This window comes from Leptinotarsa decemlineata, unplaced genomic scaffold (assembly GCF_025532065.1).
Source record: "Leptinotarsa decemlineata unplaced genomic scaffold, Ldec_3_MD MMD2_tig00026340_RagTag_RagTag, whole genome shotgun sequence".
NCBI classification, from domain to species: Eukaryota; Metazoa; Arthropoda; class Insecta; order Coleoptera; family Chrysomelidae; genus Leptinotarsa; species Leptinotarsa decemlineata.
In genome coordinates, this window is record NW_027412694.1 from 4,978,739 (window position 1) to 5,005,448 (window position 26,710).

General features: G+C 32.5%; 1 protein-coding gene across 4 annotated transcripts in view; it reads left to right on the forward strand.

Annotated features, from left to right (window-relative positions):
- The window catches only part of AdipoR (Adiponectin receptor), a 33,294-nt gene extending 7,017 nt beyond the window's left edge, over positions 1 to 26,277 (forward strand). Inside the window, exons 3-6 of one of the 4 annotated variants that reach the window (XM_074183684.1) lie at positions 8,252 to 8,357; positions 9,139 to 9,417; positions 17,142 to 17,407; positions 23,709 to 26,277. In XM_074183684.1, coding sequence (XP_074039785.1) covers positions 8,252 to 8,357; positions 9,139 to 9,417; positions 17,142 to 17,407; positions 23,709 to 24,119 — 1,062 coding nt within the window. In that variant the 3' untranslated portion in view covers positions 24,120 to 26,277. The remainder of the gene's footprint in view (positions 1 to 8,251; positions 8,358 to 9,138; positions 9,418 to 17,141; positions 17,408 to 23,708) is intronic. The other 3 variants (XM_074183686.1, XM_074183685.1, XM_074183687.1) reach the window with 3 other exon arrangements.
- Positions 26,278 to 26,710: the final 433 nt, after the last annotated feature.

Sequence of the window (26,710 nt, forward strand, 5' to 3'; positions counted from 1 at the left end):
ATTTTTTTCCTGTGAAAAGGTTCATCACAAAGTATTTTTCTTAGATAAGGGAAGCATATACACTCATATATTCAAACATGGTATGGGATTCAATGACATTGGATCCCATACCATTAGATCACATGAATTTCTTCTAACCTGCAGGATACAAACATGGGAAATCTTCTCAATTCTGATCGAATTTACTTGAGAAATTCCATCGAATCTGTCCAATAATTAATATTCTTTATGTTGTTTTCCAATTTTTCAAAAGTAGCTTTAGATACTGCCTTCATAAACTTACTCATTGTTACTTTTTGTGATAAAGTTGGCGACTGTCGAATAAGCTTTATCACTTGCATGACAAAAAATATGTAAATCTACCTTCTGAGTTGCCTCTCCAGATAGTCTGCATAAGTATTGTTGATTTTATGATTACAGATACTACGAAACCAATAGAAGTATACAACATTGACATTATCTGTTGAAAAAATGTTGAAATAGGTTTTTCCCTTAACCAGCTGTTGTTTTCCTTCGAAGTTCGCAAACATTTTGACTCATGTTAAGGATTAACAAGTTACCTTTTAATGTGCGATTCCTATTATGATCCTCAAAATCTCTCGCTTGGTTGGTAATTTCAATCCAATTGATATTTCTGTGAAGTTTAGAGAGAAAATATGAACTGGTCACTTTCTGGACAACAAATAATTTTTATTTATTCGTTCATATATTTTACGGGATCACCCTCATTTTGAAAAAATTGAGTTCACATTATATAATATAGTAACAAAGAACATCACATTAACTTTTGTTACGATAAAAACATATAGTAATAATAATAGTATACCATGCAGTTGAGAATAAGGCTAAAATAAATAAACATTTGATGCATACTCACTGAATACTATTTTTGAATTTTCTCAGGAATCTCACAGTTATATCCAAATTTTTTTTTACTTATGAGTCAAAGTGTACGATCACTAGGGTTATGTAAGCCATAATGTGTAGTATAGAACCTTATGTGAAACAAATCACTAGACCTTAAAATTCTGTTTGGAATATAGAAATGAATATTTTCTAGGATTTCAGGAACAATAATTGGGCCATATCGTAACTTGAATATGAAAGTTGGTTCAAAGTTTTCTCTCCTTTTACTCGATAGACACAAATTAAGGATTCCTAGAATGTTGGTATAATGTGAAATCATGGTCAATAATAGAATATCAATCATGTAACCACAAAATTTAAGGACTTTGTTTTGTACTCTTTCAACAGCAACCTTCTGATTGTTATAAAATGGGGACCATAAAATTATGTTTTAATCTGATATTCAGACTACTAGAGCCATGTAAATTTTCCTTAAGACTTGAAGAGATAGATATTTGTCATGTTGAATAATGTATCTAAAGCATTTTGCCGCCTTTATCACAATATGATTCACATGGTCTTGAATTGAAGTTGTTAATTGATAAAAAGCATCCAGATCCTCCACAGAAAAAAACATACTGAACCCGGACCGTTATTCAAATGAGAAATATAAAAGAAATATAAACGGTAAGTTTTATCAAAAAATAACCTCAGTTAAAAATTGTAAATCATAAAATTCTCTACAAAAAATGTATGAATACTTTTTTTCTTTGAGCCACCGTTTCTGAGATACGACGAGTCAAAAAGTTGTAAAAGTTGTAATCGTCATTATATGCACACGTTTCCACGCTACCTATGAGGTAGTGTACTTAGCGCGTTTTTTTCAACGTGGTTTCCCCAGTAGGCCTATTCCACATGTCTGTTGTGATTCTGTCAAATTGAAAACTGGCATAATAAAATATATTAGGAAGGGTTGGAGATTATAAAAGCGATTGAAATCAAAAAAATGTAAAAATTTATTCATCTGAGTCATAACCTTCAAATACTTCTTCTTGTCGTTCTTGTACTTTGTCTTCTTCTTCTTCTTGATGTTCATCCTGGGTGTAGGTAAACTGCTTCAAGAGTGATGTATCGCATGTTTCCTCGTTGGTATCAAATGAATCCTCCACTATTGGTGATTCAGCATTAGAACATGACTGGCCTTGACGATTTGGACACAACAGTCCAACTTTTTTACAACCACATTTAGCGCTGCACCCCTTTTTACAGTTGCAAAAAATTGTGTTCAGCAGTTTTTCCGGCGCAGGTGGGAGTAAAGTCTGAATAGGTTCTAATGTATTGTCGACCAACTTCCAACCCCAGTCTTTCGGGTCTAGCTGATAACCAAGCCACACTTGAACTTGGTAATATACCCGGAAAAGATGTTGATGAGCAGCAACTGAGGTTGGAGGAAGGCAAGCTAATTGCACCTGTTTCTTATTTTTAGTGTTTTTTACGAAATATGCATATGGAAACCACCTTCTTAGATAAGCAGGTGATTTCGGAGCTTTGTACATAATCTAAAGCAAATGAACTTCAAACGTTCAAGCCAGTTTCTATATACCTACACAGTAGGTTTAATGGACTGACGCCGATCAGAAAACAACTACTCCCCTGGCTAATACCACGAAGGGCGTTGGATTATATCCGACAGGCGCCAAGTGCACGAATCTTCACAGAAAATTTCCTGCATATGCAATTGGCAATACAACTGAAAGAGTCGACCTTCAATTATGGAACGGGCACACTTGCAGACCGGTTTCGGGCTTATTAGCCACTCATCAGTGCAAGATAGTGACCATCATCGACCTAAAGTCAATGATATTGCACAATTGAAAATCGGAATTCTTTCAGATATAATCCAACGCCCTTCGTGGTATTAGCCAGGGGAGTAGTTGTTTTCTGATCGACGTCAGTCCATTAAACCTACTGTGTAGGCTTTAGATTGTTGACTGCCAGTCTTCAAACATAGCCCACTGACTAATCAGAAAGTTTTTTTTCCTTATTCAGAGGAATTGGGCAAATTACGGATATGCAGTTGGTTAGTACCTCGTCCACTAGATGGAGTGACATTTTGTGATGTTCGCTCCAACTTTGGAAGAGGAATGAAATACTCTGAAAGAATTCAAATGTTTTTCAAACATTTTAAAGACTGTTGCTTTACCCCTCCTGTAAAATGCAGACGTCGTATCACAGCCATTATTGCGTGTAAAAATAGTACATGATTTTGACTCTTTGCAAAAGTAAATAAACTTTTTGACGAATATATTTCGGTTTGATTTTGAGCTTTTCCTGGCTTCAGAAAGAAAATAGTTTTTTCAGGTGGAGTTCGAGCAGTAAGAAGTACGAGTAAGTCTACATCTTCACCAACAACAATAGTTGTATTTATCAAATTCAATTGCTCTATAGCTGTTTCAATAATCAGTACGTCGGCTTCGTTATTAGCCTGTTTAACCAATATATTTTCGCCAATAAACTTATCCTTCAACATTGAAATGAACCGAGATTTGTTGTATTTGACTGGTAGGAACTGTCATAAGTTCATCAAATAGAATATCGGAAGATGAAGATGTTGCTAAAGTTCGATGACATTGTTCTACAGCTTTAATATTTCTCGTGCTATCATCATAGTCATCAAATACGACCGTAATTCTGGCACCAAAATGTATACGTACATACTGAACGTATTTATCTAAAATAATGCTAAATGTTTCCTCACTATCCCACACAACACGATGTAGTAAGTATCCACCGTCAATGATGTAAAGTATTAGTATTGTTAATTTCCAAATTTACCTGTTGGAAACAATCGTAAATGGCAGGCTTCTGTGTTTTACGCATCCCGAGGTCGTCAAACAACGATAAAGGATGGAAGCCAATTCATTTTCAAAATATTTCTCAATTTCATATTGAAATGCTGCAGTAATACTCATGCGCTGGAACAATAATACAGGGTCAACAAGTACTTTTTCTTCGTGAACTTTTATATCAACCTTTTAATATCATTTGAATATTAGTCCTGTTATTTTCACCATAAAGGCAAGTCCAACTTCACGAGCTTCATAACAGTTTATTTTATCATCACCAACGACACCACTTGTAATAGATATAATTTTGTTTACCTCTAGAAAAGGGTCATGTATTGAGAAACACTCTAAAAGTTTTCGGATGTCTTTAGCATCTTTTTTTACTCTTGAGTCACTTAAATTACTTAAATTACAACTTCAGAGATGTATATACGTGGCATACTTATGCAAATAATGACGATTACAACTTTTACAACTTTTTGACTCGTCGTATCTCAGAAACGGTAGCTCCAAGAAAAAAAGTATTGATACATTTTTGTAGAGAATTTCATGATCTACAATTTTCATCTGAGGTTATTTTATGATAAAACTCGCCGTTTTCCTGAAAATCGCGAAAAAACAATTTTTTTCGAGATTTTTGGCCTTTGACCTCGAATAATTTTTTTTCCAGGCATCTCAATCATTCGGAATTTTAAAATCTTATTTTTAACTATGTTTTAAACAATTACACGCATTTGCAGCTTGTTGTAAATGTATGTACCTTCATTCTTATTTTTTAGTCTAATTTGACCGGACTAATACACAAGATTCCAATTTATACTTTGGTACTGTTTCAATTAGAGGAATTACGACACATTCCAACAATTATTGGCGTGAACTTCCTTGTCCCTTTCGAAGAGATGTTTTTGCTCAGGCTGTTCAGCAAGATGTAGAGTGGTGGACATGCGATCAAGGCTTGCAAAATTGAGTTCATGTAGCAGTTATTACTTTGATTAGGCAGACCCTTTGGATGCAAACTGATTGCTCTAAACGTCGATCGTTTATGTAGATGAAAACTCATATCCTGTAACACTCTGGTCGAAGTTTCTGGAGTGATTGAAGGAGCACATGGGTAGATTGTTGAACTCGTTTTCGGCGGCCTGGTCAGAAGCGACTGTTGAAGGTTTCAGACAAAACATCGGCTTTATCAGATTTGAACAGACTTGTCTTCAATTTTGCTACAGGGATAGGGTTCGTTACTGCAACTGCGTTGGAAAATCTTTTGGGGACTGTGCGGGTTCAACCAAAGTACTAAGTTCAGCCTCATTTAGAATTATTTCCTCCTTTTCTGTCAAAACATTTCCGTTTTGCTGCGATCCTTTCACCACACTGCACATTTCGGGTTCTCGCACTGTCTGCAGATATTCTTATTCACTGTTGTTCGAATAACTATTAACTGCAGGATTCTGTTGCTCAAAAACATGAGGATTGGAAAGCGATATCGGAGAAAGAGCATTGTAATAGATAACGCTCGATTGGATAGGCGGATGCTTATTATATTTTGTTCATGGGAAACATGGATATTTCACTAAGAGTTTTGAAATGAGAAATTGTACATAAACATGAAGCTGCATTTCCCCTTTGGATCGAAATGCTGATTTTTTCAAATCAAGGAAGAGGTAGTTCTTGGGTCATTGTCTCTTTGGAGATCCTTATACCAATTCCACGAATGAATTCCAATGCTGAGGGGCCAAAGGTAGCAAATGTACCATAAAAAATTAAATTATCTTTTAGACACTTGTATTTTCATTTTTTCGCCAATTCCGCTGATCCTAGAGATATTTTGGGTTTGTCGTCATCACGGAATTTGGAAACTTTTCTAACCAAATAAAAAAAGTGTCACCCAGGATTGGATGGAATTGTGTTTGAGACATTCATCGATGGTATTTGAAAGTCCAGAAGCAAAAACCATTCTTCCAACCTTCGGTATTCTCTTTGGAACGATACAGTTACATTTTAAAACAGCTAGTCTCTTGTAGAAGGATATGAGAGCTTTTCAGGTTTCTGACACATCAATGGTTTCAGGAACTATTCGGGTACTATTTTCGCATTGCGTATCTTCAAACCAACAAAATTCTTGAAATATTTGCAACAGGAATCGCAAAAATATGTTGACAGTGACATTGACACAAAATCTATGTATTGCAGTGGTTGAGTGTAAAGGAGAGGTTCTGTTTTCCAGCAATGGTATTCATTTTCAAAATGTTGCATGGACACTTACCGCCTCAATTTAATGAAATCAAGGTATAGATAAGAAAAATTCACCATTATCCTGCCAGAAGAGTGAATGATGTATATATTGATAGATGCAGGTTGTTTAGTTATAAGTTACAACTAATGTTTGAAGGGTTTGCCACATTGAATAAAAGACTCTGTATCTGTTGAGCAATTTAAGAAGAATATGTTGGAACATATAGGTACCTTCCATATAAATATGTAAATGGTTTGTTTTTTGTCACCAGCATTTTTTTTTCACTTTTGTTACTGAATATCATATAATTGTACACGTCTGTTGTTACTTTTTGAATTATATCTAGATTAATAGGTTTATTTGTAAGTATATTAGACTTGCGAAATGAAGTGTATTCATCAATTCATTCACAAAACCGCGACACGTGTTTCGCTATACAAGCAGAACTGACCTTGGGGGAGCTATTTTATAAACTTTTCATGTTAAAAATCTCACAGTGAACTGTCTAGTAAGTTGTGATATGAGTGTTCATCAAGTATCGGCCAGTTCCATTCAATTTTAGAACATTGTGACATTTCACCCCTTGTTCTCAAAATTTGTGCCACAGAAGCAACATCTGTCTTCTACAAGTTGTTTAACATTGCTTGCATTTAGCGTTTCAGAAATCTATTGAAAAGTAAAGAAACATATTCCAAGAATTAGATAAAGACACTACTCTCTGCGATTTGCAATGTGATGCAAAGCCTATTGACATTGAAGTCATTCCTCGTACATTCAGGAATAATAAATGATGAACAATATAGATAGGAGATTGTCTAGTTTATGTCACACATGATAAGTGAAATTTGAAACCTCTGGCTTGAAATGAATCTATTGAAAATACTTTCTCTTTCGACGCTCGTTTCACTAACCAAGTTAGCATAATCACGAGAATAGTAAGAGTAGTTTTATTCATCTCAAGATGAAGAGTTGACTCCAGATGAAAAAAATATTGTCTATAAAGGGACAAAGCTTGAAAAGCTCATTTTGGATATAGGAATCCTTGGTGGGATAATGCTCTCCTTTCTGTTGAACCTCAAAATTATAAGGGTTTGCCTTGAAGTGTGGTGGTTAAACACAGGAAGTTTAAATTCTCATTTATCATCAATTTGTCTGCTAACTCTCCGATCAGGTAGGGACCTCTGTTACAGTTAACTACAAGTCGTTTCATTAAACGAATAATAATATTTTTATTACTTTTTTATTATTAGTCTGCGATTCTAGCAGAAACTTTTCAATGACTGTTTTTAAACATATACTGGTTGTCAAACTTAGGACATCTTGTTAAAAAACTAGGGCTCTTACAAAAAGCCACAGTTCTCTATACTTAGTTTTTAAATACACTTGTGAATAACAAAACATAAGTTGTTCAAGTCATTATTTAATTTACAGTTATACAATTCATAACATAAAGTCCTACCAAAAATTTTTTTAAAATTTTTGTTTAAATTTTCTCTCTGTTGTCAACATTTGACAGGATACATGACAACTTGAAACTGAGAAAATTATATCGGAACACTGTTCTGAGACAAAAAACTGTACACACCTCAGCAACTTTCGATGCTTTATTAATCTGAAATCAGAAAGCTTCTTTGGAGTATTGTTCTCGTGGATGGAGCCCCGCTCCTAAGCATACCCTGAAGCTGCTGGATTCCATCCAGAAAAGAGCCATCTGCCTGATGTGAAACACGAGCATCACTTACAACCTTGATAGTCTGGAACATCAAAGAAAGGTTGAAGAATTGTCTCTCTTTTATAGATACTTTCCTGGGAGGTGTTCAAGTGACTTGGCACATTTGATTCCACCAAGAGTGGTATATATCAGAAATACGCGACGGACTATGGCTGCTCATCGTTTTGTGGTTCAACTCAGTACACCTCGAACTTCACTGTTTGAGAACTCTTTCATTTGAAGAACTGCGTTTATCTGGAATAAACTTCCTGAGAATGTTTTTCCAAATGAATTTAACCTTCAGCAATTCAAATCCAACGTGAATTGCTATTTCCGCACAGGCACTGCTCTCAGAGCGCCTTAATAATGTTTCTGTAGTACTTGTGTTTTGTCCTTAAAAAAACGAAATTACGGCCTAATAGCGGCATTCAAGTAGTAGTTCTTTATTCAATATAATACATGCAGTAAATCTTGCAATAATACCTCAAGAGAAACCTTCAGGCTCTTCACAGTATAATATTGTTACGAGAAAATTTAATTTTGCCGTTTGTTGGTTATTGAAATTGAAATCCTTCAAGTTTGTATGAATACAAATCACATTTTTTTGTTATTTTCCAGGTGGAAGAGGATTGCGTGGGATGTCCTCTACCGTCAACTCCTGAAGATGAAAATATTTTGGATTCTGAAATGAGTGATGTTTTGAAAGCTGCAGTGCTAGGTACAGGTAGAGTAGTGAAGAATGCTTTTTTTTTTCACCATTGCGTATGTCTTCAGGTAGTATCATTTCATTGTTTTGATTTATTTTTGGTTTTCGAGTGTTTTTCAGAAAGAATTTTCATTTATTGTTTAGGATCTGAAATCCGAAATTTTGGGCGGTGTGGTTTTATGTTAGTGTTTGGATAAACATTTGGAATGGAACATTTGTTTCAACTATATCATCTCTACTTCTCAAATTTATCACAGTAAAGTCCATTTTGGAAATATTGTTCTGTGAACACCAATCTATCAAAGTGAATACCTAAATACAATCAATATAAAGAAATTTATCTAATAAGTGAATTAATAATAAGTAAAACTTGTTTGTTATAACATGGCTCAAAGTAGAAAAATATGGATTATCATATGGTGAAAATAATCTTATTGAGTATAACAAAATTCATTTATCAAACCTTCCAACTAGTTGTGGTTAGAAAAAATATGTTTATGTTCATCCTAATCATTTTATTAATAGTTTCCTTACCTTCATCCAACTTTTTCAAAATATATTAAATGTGGAACTTAGATATAACTGAAAGAACTGGTTACATGTTTCTTTTTTTTCATGTTGTGTCACATCAAATCATACTCATTCTCAAATACAAATAGGTTTGTTTCCATGCAATGTATATAACAAATTTGTTCCAAGCAACACGTTAAGTTGTGAATGTGATATCTCCTGCTAAATTTCGACCAATATCTGTAACTTTTTCTCTGTTTTTCCTTTCCTTGCATCGACGCAAATGAAGCAAGCCTACCGGGATTTACAGGTGATGATTTGGACATTTCGGCGCTTGCGCATAACGCCGCCTCACAGGCCGAGCATGTGGTCCGAAAGATGATACAGGCTGGTTGGTCGGTATGCCATTTCCGAAATCTTCCAGCCTGGTTGCAGGACAACGATTACTTGGTGTTTGGACACAGACCGCCGCTGCCTAGCTTCAGAGCTTGTTTCAAGAGTATTTTCAGATTGCACACAGAAACAGCTAATATTTGGACACACTTGCTGGGATGCGTGGCTTTTATAGGTTAGTATAAATTCGTATAATGTGTGATTATTGATTTAGAGGTAGTGTTTGTTTCAAGTATACATTGCAATGCAACAAGTATGTTGCTCTCTTGAGACCCATGTGTTCAGTATTTGCTACTTGAGGAAGTTATAGTATAGCGAAACACGTATCGCGGTTTTGTAAACCTTTTTAAGTGAAATTGTAAATAAATACAGTCTACGAGATTCATATGACTTGATCAATAAAATAGAGAACATTATTCTACCAGACAAAGCAAAATTACTATCCCTTGATGTGCAGAATCTATTTCCCAACATACCCAACAAAATCAGCAACAATATTTATTCCTCTTCAAAAGGTTTAATTATGGGAAATCCGTTAAGACCCTTACTTGCGGAAATTTTCATGGATAAACTAGAGAAGTCGATTTTTAAACATCACGATTCTACCTATCCATATCAACACAAAGTAGCAGCTTATAATAAATAGCATGATTCAGAGATTAGTCAATGTTCCTATATCAATAGATAATTAATTTCAATAAAGAACTTATTATCATCAAGGGAATTGCAGTAAACAATGGGTTTAAAGCTTAATTAATAAACAAAATACTTTCCAAAAAAATCTACGCAAAAGCGATTGGAGACGTTTTTCCTATTGATAAATTAGATAATCGAAATCATAATTATAGAGCTTTAACGTATTTTGGACAAACAACAGAAAAAGTGGTTTCATTTTTGAGGAAACGAGATATTAAAATTGCATATAGAACAAGTAATACGTTGGGAAAGTTACTTGAAAATAATAAAGACAAAACATCCAAATTCGAGAAATCAAGAGTATATAAATTAAAGTGTGGAACGTGTCCTAAGGTATATATTGGTCAAACTGGCAGAACATTTAGGAATTGAATCCAGAAACATTATATGAACTATGTAAACAAGAAAACAAGTTCAACATATTCAAATCATCTTTTAGAAGAAAATCATATCTTTAACGAAGAGTTCGAAATTTTACAAAAAGAAAATTAAGGTTTGAAACTGAATCATTTGGAAGCAAGGAAAATTAATAAACTTAAAAATGCAAACATTCTAATCAATGACAACTGGATTTCAATAGATTGAATTATTGAACTTAATTTCTTGAAAAACTGAGGAAGTATTATTATTGATGTAGAAGTGAGGTGATATGCTTCAGGTAATCACAATTGAAGAGGTACCTCAGGTATTTAAAAATTGTAGAGTATTAGGTAATTTGATGGAGGAAGTCCCAATTATAGTTACCTGTGATATAAATATTAGCCTAAGAAGCAACTTGTAGTATTCAAATCACTGTTGGAGAAGCTACTGTGTTAGCGAAACACTGAGTTTAGCAATATAATTTTGTTTGGCATGAGTCATGAGGTCTGTGATAGCTCAAAACGGTGTTTTCTGGTGTTGGATCACAATTACTTTGTTCTTGGTATCTGGTTTCAAACATCAAAAAGTTTCAATCAGTCTTTAAGAAAAATGAGCTGATATCTGTCTATTTCACTCTGTAAATGGATTTTTTATTCCTAATTTTATGGTTCCTAAGAAATTTTAAATGATGATATAGTTTATTGTACCAGAAATAAATCATGATTACAAAGCACAAGAGATACAGTGTCAAATGAAGTAAAAAAAATACGACCACAAATAATTGTATATATGTCTTAAAATATAGAAAAATCTTAATAACATATCTAACAGATTAAAATAGTGAATGTATCGGAGAAATCCTCAAAGTATTTTTCAGGATTAAAATAAGCTTTTTTCAACAAAAGGTTCTTCACTGTTTTTATAAATTCAATAAAGGTTTCTATGTTCTTGATTACGAGAGGTGGATAATTATACAGACGCACCATAAGTGTTACCCCCTATGTAACTCGTTACTGGACTCTTGTTGGGAAAATCGCCGAAGCACGTGGATTTTTGATTTCTACAATGTACATTTGAGTACGAACAGTTCATCCCTAGTTTCATCCCTTACCGGAGAGGGGCAGCCCTTTCGAAAAATTCAAATGGCAGGGGGTGATTAGTGATTGCTTATTTAATAGGGGGTTTTATTCTCTATTCAACCGTGCAAAGGAATTGAAACTTGCTACATTGATTCAAGAGTTATGATTGTTTAAGAATAACGACAATTAACGTAGTGCAATCATCCTTACAATTAAAAATTCGGCTCTGTATGATATATGATATCGGTTTTGGTTCAGACGTCAAGTGGGAAGTATTTGTCATTTGCATAGATATCAACTGCACGTTTTTGTAGGCGTTTTTGGATGTTTGAGGATAAATGGTCAATACAAGAAACTGATATCACGGAGAGTGTGAGTCAGTGTATTATACTAGCTGTTAGTTGTGTTTGCTATTCATCTCCAAACAATGGTTGCACCATGTGCGTTAAATGAGAAATGCGAAGCGATTTTTATTTTTGGTGGGGCTCATCACAATTATCATGAGGCAGTACGAATCTTCAATGAACGTTTTCCAGATCGCTCTATCGATAGACGTTATTTCAAACAGTTCATGGAAGAATTTTATGAGAACGTTCTTGGCGATCAACTACAGGAAAAGATAAACAAGTGGATATTATGAACGAGTTTGTAAATAATCCGTCCTCATCGAGTAGAACTGATGCCTTGAATTGTGAGGTTTTGCAGATGACAGTTTTGAGAGTTCTAAAAAAATATAAATTTCATCTCTACAAAATAAAAAAGGTGCGTGAACTGACGGACGATGATTCAGATCGTCGCCTAGAATATTGTGAAATTGTCTAACAATATATTGCAAAATCCGAGCTATTTGAAACATTTTTTTCAGTGATAAGGCTACTTTTTTGTAAACGGTCACGACCATAGATAAAATGTGAGGTACCTACTGATCCGATGAAAATTCTCGACTTTTTCGCGAAACTTCAACCCAGTTTCCCCAAAAAGTTCATGCTTGATACACCATTTTAGTTGTAGAATATCCTAATTCTATAGATATCATCTTAACTGCATAGCAACCAGAAGACAACTTTTTTTAAAATGTTGGTAAATATTAATCTAATTTGATTTTATTGTCAATTTGGATTCCTAAAGATTTTGCACAGGTTTTATTTTATATTATTTTCGAATTAATTGTCAAATTTTGTAAAGAGCACTTGAATGTCATTAAATAATTATATTTAATATTAAATGAAAGAAGATTCGATTCACGTCACTGTTCCATATCTTCTTCAACACTTTTTTAAGTCTTCAATTTTGGGACTGTTCCAGATGATGGTTGTGTCAACAGTATATAATGTAAAACTGCTGCCGTGATTTTATGTTTCTGTCAGAAATGTATCATTCTTAGTTCCACTAATGTTTCTATCATTGTTGCTATAGTTGGAATGAGAGTTATAGATCCATAGTTCAAAGGTTATTCAGAGTCACCTCCTTTTTGTAGTGAAATGATAACTGATGTTTTTAATGGCTCTGGAAATTTTCTGGCATTGAATAAGATATTTATGAGATGAACTAATATCGACAATGCTTCATTTGGTAGATTCTCGTTGATTGGTATGGACATTTCATCGATTCCAAAAATATTTTTTTATACCAGAAACTTAGTTCTTTCAGAAAAGTGTCATAAAAAATGAAAGTTTCGTTTATCCTTTTAGATTCAAGATATTTGGTGGGATCATCACCAGGTCTAAAGCTATAACTAAGATTTTCTGCAATTGAACAAAAGTATTGATTTAGAGTATTGAGATGGATTGGAACTTTGCAAGATTTTCCTCCTCAATTAATTACTTGTATTTGCCTAGTCTCTTTAATCTTGTTGTTTGACTTATTTATTTTGCTAGTGTTTTTTTTGCATGTTTAATAATTCGCCTATAAATTGAGGGATACTTTTGGAAATAACAGTGAAAGCTAACTTCAGTTGTGTAATTTCTTGGATAATGAAGACATTGTGAATAACTTGAAGATATATCTATGCCTGTTATGAGCCACTGGTTTATCTTCTTGTGCTTTGTTTTCATTACTGTCATTGACAAACTATCCTTAAGAAGGAAAACATATAATCGACAGACAACTTGAACCTTGTTTGTCAAAAATAATGAAAGTCCCCGTGGCATTCTTTTGCAAAGCCAAGCTTCGAAATCGATTGTTTTTGAGTTCCGAACGTTTTATGACAGAAAACTCAGTGATAACACATTACAGATACTTGGTTAAATTTTTTGAGAAATAGTTGTGGTACACAGAGTGAGAATGTCTTCTTTTCAAATGATTATCACCTTAATAAATCAATAATAATTTATTTCAAGATCATCAAATCACGAAACTGTAGGAAATATTGAAATAATTGAAATTCGGAGATATTACATCATCACTACTAATGGAAAAATGGCTATGAAAAATACAGGTCTGTATTTCAAATTTCCAAGTTGAGAGTGCTACGAGTCATAAGACCTCTGAGCTCTGACTCAAACCAGAGTCGATTCAAAATCATTTAATAGTTAACGAAAATAAGCAACTTCGTCGTAATTCAACCCACTCTCTATATCTTACCATTTATGAGGTCCCTATGCACATACTCAAATTTGAAGATCCCCTTCTGTATAGGAATCGAAGTCCACAATAAGAGAATTATTAATGGCAGAATCCAGGATTGAATTAAAGAAATTTATACACGACTTTTTCCAATCAAATGTATATTTTTCAAATAGCTAATCACTTTTCCCATGCAATAGGCAGTAGATACAGACTTCTTGTTGGGATATATATGAGATATGTATGTATTTATTATGTTTTTAGTATTTGTTGGGTTGAGTTTTGAGTTGTGTGAGTTTTCGAATTTTTGAGTTGTCATAACTTTGTTAATAATGAATATTTTTTCATGAAATTTTGGTCACACCTGTTTAGAGGCACTCTGAATCCAGTAGCGTAGTGATTTTTTCAATAAAAAATTCGCTAATAATAAATCCCGATTTTCGACTAAGAAAAAATATCTTAGTATGCCCTGAAAATTTAATAAACATTTCAAATTTTGTACCAAGGTAGACCTTTTAGTACTTAACATTTCAAAAAAATTAATAAATCGGTATACAACTTCAAATTTTAGGGGGGTGTTTCCATTAAAAATGGGTCACACTGTATAATATACTCACTCTCAGTAATATTTGGATTATTGTCAATAATTGAATAGAATTGGCCGATAATTTGTTTGGAAGTGGTTGACAATGTTTCATGATGAATTTCATTCATTAATTCGGACTTCCACCGTCTACTATGATTTCACTATGATTCGAAATCTATGAAAGAACATTTGAACTATTTGTTTGAAGGTAGTTCCATTATTTAATATGATTTGAAATCCTAAATCAAATAAAATTGAAAATCAAAATAAAATAGCTGAAATTAACAATTATATCAAGTAACAAAAAACCCTGAAATGAAATTACAATAAAATGAAAATCAAGCAATGAATTGAAAATTGAACAATCAAAATGAAATAAAAATCACGTCACGTTTCAATTTTTGGTATCCACAATCATCATCACCCGAAAATGTGATTGTGGATACCAACAATGGAAACGTTGTGAAGTAACTTGGCTTGAAATCTTTAAATTTTTATTTCATTTCAGTTGTCAATTTTCTGATTAATTTTTATTTAATTGTGATTTCATTTCAGGTTTTTTTGTTGCTTAATATAATTGTTAATTTCAACTATTCAACAATTCTATTTGTTTTTTCAGGGATTTCAAATGTTATGTTATATTAGACAATGGAAGTCCTAACCAATGAAATTCATTTGAACTATTTGTTCTTTCATAGATTTCGAATCAGAGGGGAATCATATTAGACAATGAAAGTCCAAATTAATGAAATTGGTCAATCATTGATGAAAATCCATATCCAAACTCTTGGAACTCCTTGATTTGTTCAGTTCATGTACCACTGCCTTGCAGTGGATCGAAGAACTCTTTCAACTTTTTTTTGCTGAGGTTCTTTATACAAAATTATTTAAATGAGAATCAACTAATACTTTGCTCAGTTTCAAACCTTGAAACATTTTTCTTTCAAAAATTTTCTTGATTTCAAATATATACATTACCCATAAATCTATTGTAATAGACAAACAAATTGCGAGGGGATTAGATATATATCATCATGATAAGAAAATTTCTCACAATGCAATTTGGTCTATTCAAGCTAGCAGACCTGCCACTAGCTGTTTGATTCCTTGCATGTAGTACCGATTATGCGCCCTACATGGCACATTAAGAAGTCTACGAGTTATGTTATACCAGAATCAAATTATATCAATATTTTCAGGTGAAGTTCATCATATGACTGACTTTTCCGATCTACCACCGATGAGAACTATCGTTTGTTTTTTTTCCTTTTCCACCATAATACATGACAATATAGCAAACTTATTTTCTACCTAAAGCACCATAGTATATTATAATATTTATTTTATATTATCGTAATTTTATTCATACTAGAAATATACTGTTAACTTCAGATTTTCTATAGCGGTCAAACCCCGGTGTACCTTGTTTGAGTGTGAAGGTGTACCTTATTTAATTTGATTTAAGCTTTTTAATTTAAGTTTTTTTTTTAAACAATAATATGTCGTACAAAGTTTAAATATCAATAATCATTGCTAGACGAACCACAGACGAACTATTAACAAAGTAATTGCAATTCAATGTGCGATCTCTACTGTTTATAGACCATGCGAATGCGTACAAGTACCTTAACCTACCAACTGAGAAATAAACTCAGAGGTGATTCTCCTAACTTCGCCAGTCCTGCCTTTCATAGGGTACCACTATAAATACTTGCATTGAATTTAGGGCGCCTCCAAGCGTGGTCATCCCAAATTCGCTAAAATTGCGCGCCGCGCCCATCGGACTTTTTTCCATGTGATGACGTTTCTTAAAGCTGTAGGTGGGGTACCTATTCAATAGGGCGATGACTTTGAATATTACGTAATGAATCGCTCGAATTGCCGCCCCGTGGATATGCCGCCGCTTACGGCGGACCTGTAAACTATATTTGACTATGATTTTAGTACAAACTACTGCCGCTTACAAAGATGTCAAAATGGACCAACTTTTTGGGCTGTGAATTTCAACAATAAATTACAACAAAAAATAAGATCTCTACCTAATAACATATAAGGATATAATATTTTTTAATAAAAAACGCCTTCTTCTTCTTTAACCATATAGACATTTGTCGTTGTTTTATAATACCCAATTTTTTCAAGATGTTTTTTAATGTCCTCGTCGACATAACTCAGATGTGCTTATAAGATGTAAATGTTTTTTATAAAAAAACCTTTTTCTTTGAATTGTAAGCATCTATTATAAGCACCCTCTATCTATCTATATTATTACAAAATGCTGTTTCGTTACCTTATATTTGACATAATTCAAGTAACTAAGCCTTTTTATGATGGAATTGATAGTAAGGGAAATGATTCTCCAAAGACCTATACAAAATATAGTTTGAGAATATCTTGAGACTTAAACTTTCATAATCAATTTTGTTGAAATGAATGTTGAACAAATCGATTTTTTCTAAAGATATCTGTACCTCTTCCTTGTTCCAAACAGCACTTGCCGGTATGAATTGGAACCTAACTTTTTTTCACCTAGTGTATAAAACACATCAAAAATGCGAATTCAATTTTTTCAAACAACTGTATTGAATTACATATATCATTTCAATGTTTCAGGTATTGCTATTTACTTTCTGATGCGTCCTATGATAGAAATAGAACTACAAGAGAAGATTGTATTTGGAGCCTTTTTTGCCGGAGCCATCATTTGCCTTGGCTGTTCCTTCATGTTCCATACTGTCAACTGCCATTCCCAATTCATTGGGAAACTGTTCTCGAAGCTTGACTATTGCGGTATTGCTTTGCTAATTATGGGTTCTTTCGTACCATGGCTATATTATGGTTTCTATTGCCACTTCAAGCCAAAAGTTGTTTATCTCTCTGTAAGTAAAATTTTTTGTATAGTAGTAATAAAACCTCAAAATTTCATCGATAAATTTCCATTTTTAACAAAAACTTCCCATAGGAGCAAACAGCATGATGAAATCAAGAGTCCGTAGGACGAGTAGCTTCATCTATTGCTGGTTGCTAAAAAAGAGCAATGTTTGTGTTTAAAAAAAATGGACATTCATCTGAGAAATGATATTAGGTCGAGTGGTATTCGTAAAGATCATTTCTTGAAATATCATCAGCTGAATGCATCGATATAAGAACAAAATATCAATTCTCAAATAGAATCAATTTTATTACCTGAATAACGAGAGATGTCAGCAAGGACATTTGTTTGAAAGTACAATGTTCAAATATGTGAACAGAGTATTATGTAATAGACTGGGGTCGTATTTGTCAACAATAGCAGACCTACTTGACACAACTAGATACATCACCAATACGATGAGTATTTTTTCGATATCATTGAAATTTAGAATAACATTTCCATTGGAATTAAAAATGTCTCATTATACCAAATAAGTTTCGGGTATGATCTTGAGGTTTCTGTATATCTCAAATTGTTGGCATTCAAGAGGGAGTTTTAATTGAAGGATTGTTTTCTTATTTTTATAAGGTTATGTGAATCATTTCGGTCTGTTGTATCTTTTCATTGTTTTATTTGGTTCACAAATATCAAATTAAACCTGTGAATTTCTGTAAAAGTATTTATGCAAAGTTTCAATATTTAGTCATAATCATATTTGAACAACAGTAGCAGTGATTAAACTTGTGAGAATGAGAGTCACGTATGATTCAAGAATAATTATACCTAGATGTTGATTTCATGGCTGTCAGAAGTGTCTTATCGCAGTGAAACTCCGTTTTGGTCGCTAGCCTTCAATTTTTTCATGATTTTTTCGGTTTGAAGGAAACAATCGAAAGCAATTTTCTAGGATTTATTGTTAGCAGGAATAATTAAAATTGTGGTGTTGCTGTCTCACAGTTTTCAAATCTATAAAATTATATTTTTAGGCACACTTAACCTTGGGTGTAGGAGTTCATATATCATAAAAAAATTGAAGGCTATGATGTTAAGACTGAAGGGGATTTGAAAGGCAGTTTCAAGTGTGAAATGGGGAATGCTCAGATAAAAATTCTTGGGTTCAATGCCATAATATTGACTGAAAATATGGTGCTTTAGATTTTCATCCAGGACTTTGAAAGTTAGCGAATGATGATAATGATAATAGAATGTATTCATCAATCGAAATTATACAAGACATCATTCATACAAACGTGTATAAAAAATAACATGCTTATCAAAAAAAAAAGGTCATCTACAAATATATTGTTAAGATAGTGTATAGTCGCAAAACAAAACAAAAAATTATACATTAGTAAGGTATCAGGAAATATAAAATTCTGAGGCAAATGTTTGATATCCTCAGGACGTAAATTGAAGCAAGTGATGCCTATTGATTCGTTTTCATCCATTATTCTTATGAGAGGCATATTGTTATTTGCATTACGTGTATTGTAGAAGTGAATATCTGAATGTTTTGTGAGTGTATGGTAGCTTGTTTTTGATATGCAGAACATTCTCATAGATAATTTTCGAGAATGGAATCATAATTCCTATATTCTCAAACAGCACCCCAACCCAGTAATCCATAACTCATTTTTGATTGGAACATTACATAGAATGTCACTAAAGCTGCTTTCTGACCAATAGTCATTCCTCCATATTCAGCCATCTAGATACCCTAACTAATAGATCTATTATTACTATCATACACCTTTTTATGTAACATCTCTGCTTTCCTATCACCCATCTCTTAATATTCGAGAATCTAATTGAAACCATAAAAAACTTGGACCGTCAAAGTGAATGTTGAAAATTCAGATATGTCTAGAGGAATTGTACTAATTCTGTAGAACTGAATAAGCAATAATAAGGATGTAACCAGGTCAATGTGGCTATGCTGCTAAGCTATCGGTGACACGTTGAAGTTTATTTCATTTTATTATCTCAAGTTGATTTTTTGGGATAGACATTTTATCACATAACATTCACTATAAAAAGAGCCCCTTTTACTTGTAATTATATATTTTGTGAAGTACGAACTTATCATTATAACTACAAATAACATGATAAAGTGAATTCTTGTTCATCCATCAAACTGAGCAATATTCATTGATGCTGTATGAAATTTTTGCTTTGGAGTAACTCTTTTACTTTATTGGTATAAAAGTAAGGGTCAAATGCCGTTAATAATTGCAATTGAGCATGCATTCGAAATTTTGTTAAGAACAGGACAATCAATATGGGACTCCACCAAATTCTGACTATAAAGATATTGTCCAAACTTATAATTGTGAGAATACACTTTGTTTGAAGTTTAGTGGTACACATCAATAATTAAAGTAAAAAACTAATAATTTTCAAAATTTGAAAGTTATGGAATTTTCACCACTCCCGTCGGCAAATAAGATATATCGCCGGTGACAGGTAACAAAATGTCACTTTTCATGAAATTACTTTTTTCCCCGGTATATATATATATATATATATATATATATATATATATATATATATATATAAAGTGGATAATCTTAGCAACTGGAGAAATGTACAGCAAAATGGATTAACGGGGTCTCTCAGTCAAAAAATCAAAAATCAAAACTCTGCTCTACTTTGCCAAGTTTTCGCTTCTTCAGGGCCTATAATTTATTGAGTTGTTAGTTTTTTTGCCATTGAAAAACATTAAAAATCATACTTACAGTAGAAATGAGTTAAAAACAATAAATTGAACATATAAACTGACGGAGAAGGTTGAACATGTATAAGATTATTTTTGGGTTTGACAAATGTCATACCTTCACATAAATGTCATTTTTCAATGGGTATGATGATTTCATAATCTTTGACTTTAAAGAAGGAGTTATTGATTGATACAATTTTCATTATTATCATGTTTTTGATGTAGTTCCAGTAAGATACTGTTTATATTGCTGAGATTATCAATGCCAGTTTTCTTATTCATACAAACAGAACACTTATTAATTTCAACCATTTCAAGAAAAAGGCGTTTAGAAATATTTTTTTCTGTATGTAAAACTTTGATATTAGAGTAATTTGGTTTATGTTCTGTTTCTATAGAATGTTGTGCTAATGCGCATGATTTCTCATTAAGCTTCATATCACTTTTATGTGAAGTTATTCTATCATAAAGAATTCTAGATGTTGTTCCAATATAATCCAAGTTACAATTGTTATAAGGAATGTTATACATCACATTTGACTTTTTGGTAATATCAGTTTTATCTTTCAATAGCCAGTAGCCAATAGTATTCAAATTCATTATAGTTTTAATATTTTTTTCCCAGAAAACTTCTCAATAAAATAATTTTCAATACTGGCAATAATACAAATTCCGATGTAATCAACAGAAATGTATGTAATGATAGTTTACCTATCACTTTTTCTTATAAATCTATACCTAACCTTAGAAATGTATCTTCAAATATCATAAAACTTTTTCATACTGAACAAAATTTCAAAATATGCCAAGGAAATATTAAAACTATAAAGAATTTGAACACAACCTCTAGCTAAAATCTAATACTTTTTTCCCTTGTATAATAAATAACTATTGTCAAAAACTATCGACCTATGCCACTCTTGATAAAGAAATAATAAAAGAGATCCAATAAATTTCAGAATTTCATTCACAGAGGTGCTTAGTAGAACTCAAGTTACGCAGCTCGACAGTGTCAGTCAACACGTCAATTTTCAATGTTTACATTTTGAAAAATATTGAAATCATTAAAGTCCATGAATTAAATCTCTCAACAAAATACGCGCAACAGATTTCACAGGTCAATTTAATTTTTTGAATCAGTATAAACACCAGGGTTTTTATGCATCTGTCTATCTGCCTTTATAAGAATTTAATTTAAAATAAGTGTGTATAGTGGCACCTATTGGTTTATAGATGAAAGCGATTTACAGATTCCCTCTCATAAGTAGGATGAGATAAAGAATTTTTGTAATCTCCTTAGAGTGGAAGTAATCACAGAAATCCATAGTATTGAATAATTATACAGAAGCTGCTCTAGTGAGCAGAAGCCAAAGTTCTATCAATGACAAAGTCAAATTTGGGAAATGGAAAAATATGAAGCAACAAATTATTTAATGTTCAACCATATAACTTATATGTAACTCGTTTTTATGAATTCATAGTTTTTTGAACTCTGTTATCAAATGTCTTAAAAAACGGATATGGAACACAGTAACATGTTATATTAATCGTATTTTAATTTTGTTCCAATATTATTAATATTTAAAATTTTCATAAAACGTGCCATAGGTAATAAACTAAGACTGAGCATAAAAATAACGATATATTATTATAGGAGTCATTAAACAAATAGAATCAAGTTGTAAACTTTTCTCACATTCCAACTTCATTGCTCTTCAATGAAGTTGATTATCCTCAGAAAAGTGTTATTAGATATTATAACAAAATAATGACTTGACATGTCAGCTTTGCGTTCCTTTGATGGGTTCCATCCAAGCGTTCAATAATTCTTGAATAAATATAGGAGATGATTTTACTGAAGTGGAGATACTCTCTATCAACAGTAATTAGCTGCATGAACAGAAAAACCTGTAACCTATAGTTCTGTGGTTCAAATCATTGAAATCGATTTGTCTGTATAATAATATTATTATATTTGATGGAATCGGCCGATACTTGATGAAAATCCATAACGTATTCAAGGAAACACTTTATAGTATGTTATGAGTAACAAGGTACTTCTTTTCATGAAATTAGATTTGGAATTTTTAAAATACCATGAAAATGACATATTTGAAGAAAAACAGTGGCATACAATAATTTTCATAATGAATACAAGGAGTTGGTTAAATATTATATTGAAGGTGAAAAACCTCTCGTTGACTCTGCTTTGAGCAATGATTCAAATAATGTATGGAACATAATGAAATCGAAAAATAAAGGACATCCAACCAGAAGGATCGACTTCACCAGTACACCGATAAGTGACATCTTCGGGGGGCAACTAAAGTCAAGCATTTATCGCAACGGGGACCACATTGAGAATATCCAGCCTTTCCTCACCCTGCCACTCAACATTAAGAAAGTGAAGACTGTCAGAGAAGTGCTTAAGGTACTCGTCTCCAAGAATAGTTTAGAAGGGCTGACTTTGTCGAAAACAAATGAGAAGGTCGAAGCGTGGGAGCAAATTATGCTTTGCAAACTTCCCGTTATCCTCATATTGCATTTGAAGTATTTCGAATACAGTCACGACCGTTGCACGAAGTTTATCAAGGCTTTGGATTTTGAGTTCGAATAGAAGATTGATTCGACTTTGGTATCGCCGGAAACACGTTCTCCAACAGAGAAGCAATACAAGCTATCCGTCCGTCGTTTACCACGATGGCAAAAATGCCAACATTGGACACTACGTGACCGATGCCTTCCACGTCGGCTACAACTGCTGGATAAGGTCAAGACCGTGCAGGAAGATAACGTACTGAAACCCCACGGAATGTGAGTTCCTTATTTGCTGTTCTACAGGCAAAGCGATATGATCAGATCTAAATAACTTCCCCCTAGTGGGATGGAACTGCTGCTTTTACATAGAGTTCAGCGTCTGGAATCTTACGGAATTTCTCTTTTGAGTTTTTATCGAATTTGATTTTTTGTTGGTTTCAATGAATTTTTTATTTTTTCATTTTGTTGTAATAGATATTTACTATGTTATATGATGGAATCGGCCGATACTTGATGAAAATCCATAACTAACGTATTCCAAAAACACTTTATTGTGAGATTTTCACTAAATTGTTTTACAAAAACGCAACACGTGTTTCGCCATACAATGGCTTCATCTGGCGTGTCTTTCAACTTCAACTGAGTTGAAAGACACGCCAGATGAAGCCATTGTATGGCGAAACACGTGTTGCGTTTTTGTAAAACAATTTAGTGAAAATCTCACAATAAAGTGTTTTTGGAATACGTTATTTACTATGTTGTTAAACTCCATTATTGTCAGAAAATGAAAAAAGTATTGTAAATTCTTTATTAGAGACTAAAAATTTGTCAAATTTGGAATATATTTTCTATGACAATCAAAATGAATGAACCGCTAAAAAAAATTTAATAGTGAAGTACTACTGAGAAAAAACTGGTTCCACATTTTTTACATAGAAATTCGGATGTTGGTTTCCACTTACTATTTGATTAAAATGAGAGGATAAATGTTGACTCAGTTACGTTTTTACAGGTAGTGTGTGCTTTGGGAATAACTAGCATCATGGTGAGTTTATGGGACAAATTCTCTGAATCTGGATGGCGCCCTTTCCGTGCAGGAGTCTTCATGACCTTCGGCCTTAGTGGTATTGTTCCGGCCATTCACTACGGAATCGTTGAAGGCTGGTTCAACTATGTCAGCCAAAAGTATCTTGGCTGGTTAGTACTGATGGGGGTCCTGTACATTGTTGGCGCATTATTCTATGCGTTAAGAGTACCTGAGCGGTGGTTTCCTGGCAAGTGTGATATTTGGTTCCACTCTCATCAGATATTCCATGTTTTTGTCCTTGGTGGGGCTCTAGTTCACTACCATGGCATTTCAGAAATGGCGATGCATCGAGTGACAATAGGTCAGTGTGAAATGTCAGACTCCCCCATCTACTGATGGTCAAAGAATTCCAGAACATGTCTTAATCCATTTTCGGAGGACTGGACATTTTGAAATTACTTCCAAATTTCACGTTTGATGAAAATTTGTATATTTTGATGGTGTTGTTGTTTATTTGAGAAATATTTTTCAACTCATCATCCAGAAAACTGAATATTTATTATTTATCTACTTATGAAAACTGGTCGTTTGCAGAATAAAAATGTGATCACTATTTTTTGCCTTCTCAAATTTTAACGTTTTTCACTTAAGTAATTTTTGAAATACAGGTTCAAAAAGTGAGAAACTTTTTATTAACTATTTACAGCTTTATTTCTAATTTTTACAATAAACAAAAATATTTCTCATCTTGATTCTTACTATTTTGATGGGAAAATTATGTAGTTTTTCAAAGTGTTCAGATCTTTACAAATATATTTTGAAACGTGCTTTCAGGTTTTAGCTACTCAGAGATCGAAAGGTTTCATATAAATGAATAAAATGTCCAAAAATTTTTCATAATCGTCGGCTATGAAGAGGAACATTAACTCATTTTGCCAAGCTCATACTCTTATAAGAAAGAATCTTAAGAATCTATTGAAATGAGTGTGACATACTTTTTATAATATTTCTCATTCTACAGTTAATCTCAATCAATAAAAAGTTTTCATAATCAGATCAACAAAGATTTTGTAAATGACCTTACATATTTTAGTGGTGTACTTTATCAAAAAGTAATTCTTGTAAGATACCAATCATTTTTTAATACAATTTCGGCTATTATGCTTATATTTTTGGACATTGTAAATTTCTGTATTAGAATTGATTGTTCGTTGTTGTACTAACACTTGGTGTCGATATGTATTCAAAAAAAATTGTGGAATTGACACAATCCTCAATATTCTGAAAGTGTAGTACAATTTTCGCTTTTTACTTCTTTATAAACTTCATTTTGGTTCCTTCTTTACAAACTTCTACCTCTTTTAGTTTAATCTTTTGCTTTGAAACCAAACAAACATGGAATCCTGGCATCTGAAGTAGATTCATCTACAAAGTTTCAAAATGACATAATGGATCCTGAAAAGTTTTTGTACTTTCAACTTAAATTCTGACAGTTTTTATTGATATATCCACGAATTTTCAAAATAATAGCCTAGATTTTGTGTGTTGTTTGGAGAAATATGAGTATTTTTTTTAAATATATGCTTAATATGCTATCCGAATATTAGGAACACTATCATAATCATAGAATTCTAAAAAAAATATTTTACTAACAAGAGAATTTGTAAAGGGTACAATTAAAAGTAAGTTATTCTCCGAAATATGTATTTGTTTCACCATTTTGAGATTATTATTTTGAAAATTTGTTTGGTTTTGACTCTGCTCAAATACATAGGACATGGAACTTACTAAAAAAAATATAATAATCAATAAACACTGATGGATCATCTACATTTTATCAGTAATGTTGTAAGTAAGAAAGGATTCATATATATTTTCGGAAATGAGTAACATGGAGTATTTATTGATCTCTGTGTATTTTCTTTCCTAAAAAATTCTTGTGCTTCATATAAATTCAAGAAGTTGAAACCAGAAAAGATTTTCAAAATGAGTTGTTCTCTTTTATCAATAATTTCGGAAAAATACAGGGCATACAGAAAGTCCAAGTTTGTCATTGATTCAAATCTTTAAAATAAGGTGAAGTGAAAATGAACTGGGTTCAAAAATAATATTTGAGAATTAGATTTTGATTTACCCTCAACATTTCCAATGAGAAAATGTATTATCTATAGTCTTTCTTCTAGGAAAATCGATTTAATTTTATTCCAAATGTTTTTTTTTTGGTGGTAAATAGGTATGTGCTAAATCCATATTGATTCTGGGATGTGAGAAAATGTTTAACTAATAATGTTTTGTTTGGAGAATTTGGACCTTTTGTTTTGAACCCTATATAATATTTCTGGCGGTTTGGTTCATAACCTTATCCGAAAGAAGTAATTGAATATTCAACATATTTTAGAATAAAATTAGAATATATTGATTTCAGTTTTCCCTTGTGATATTTCAGTAGGTATATTTTCTGTCTCGTGTACATTTTCTTCTAAGGGCTTCAGTGTAGATATATATCTGTTTTAAATTATGAAATGTATTGTTGAAAATAAAGAAAGAAATTGAATATTGTTATTTTTGATAGAATTAATTGAGCTGCATTGATAAAGTTGTGATCAAGCGAGAATTTTTACGAAAAAAAAATCTATGAATATCTACCTGAAATCATTCATGTGTGCCTAAAAATTAAATATAAATAGAAACTAGGTTTAGAGTTGGAATCTAGTCTACTCCATCTTTCAAAGATGCCAGCTTGGTTGCAGAATCGTGTTACACAGATGTGTCATACATAATTTCTTGACATATCCATATTTGAATGAAGTAGTATTCAACAGACTATCGAGTGAAATATTCAGAAGTACTTTGACAGAATATCTTATATTTCATCATAGGGAAGTATTTTCACAGAGTGGATTTGAAAAAAAATTATATTAACAATGCTTATGAGGTGAATATTGTTGACTTCAATCTTTCCCAAGAAACAGAAAGAACTACAAACA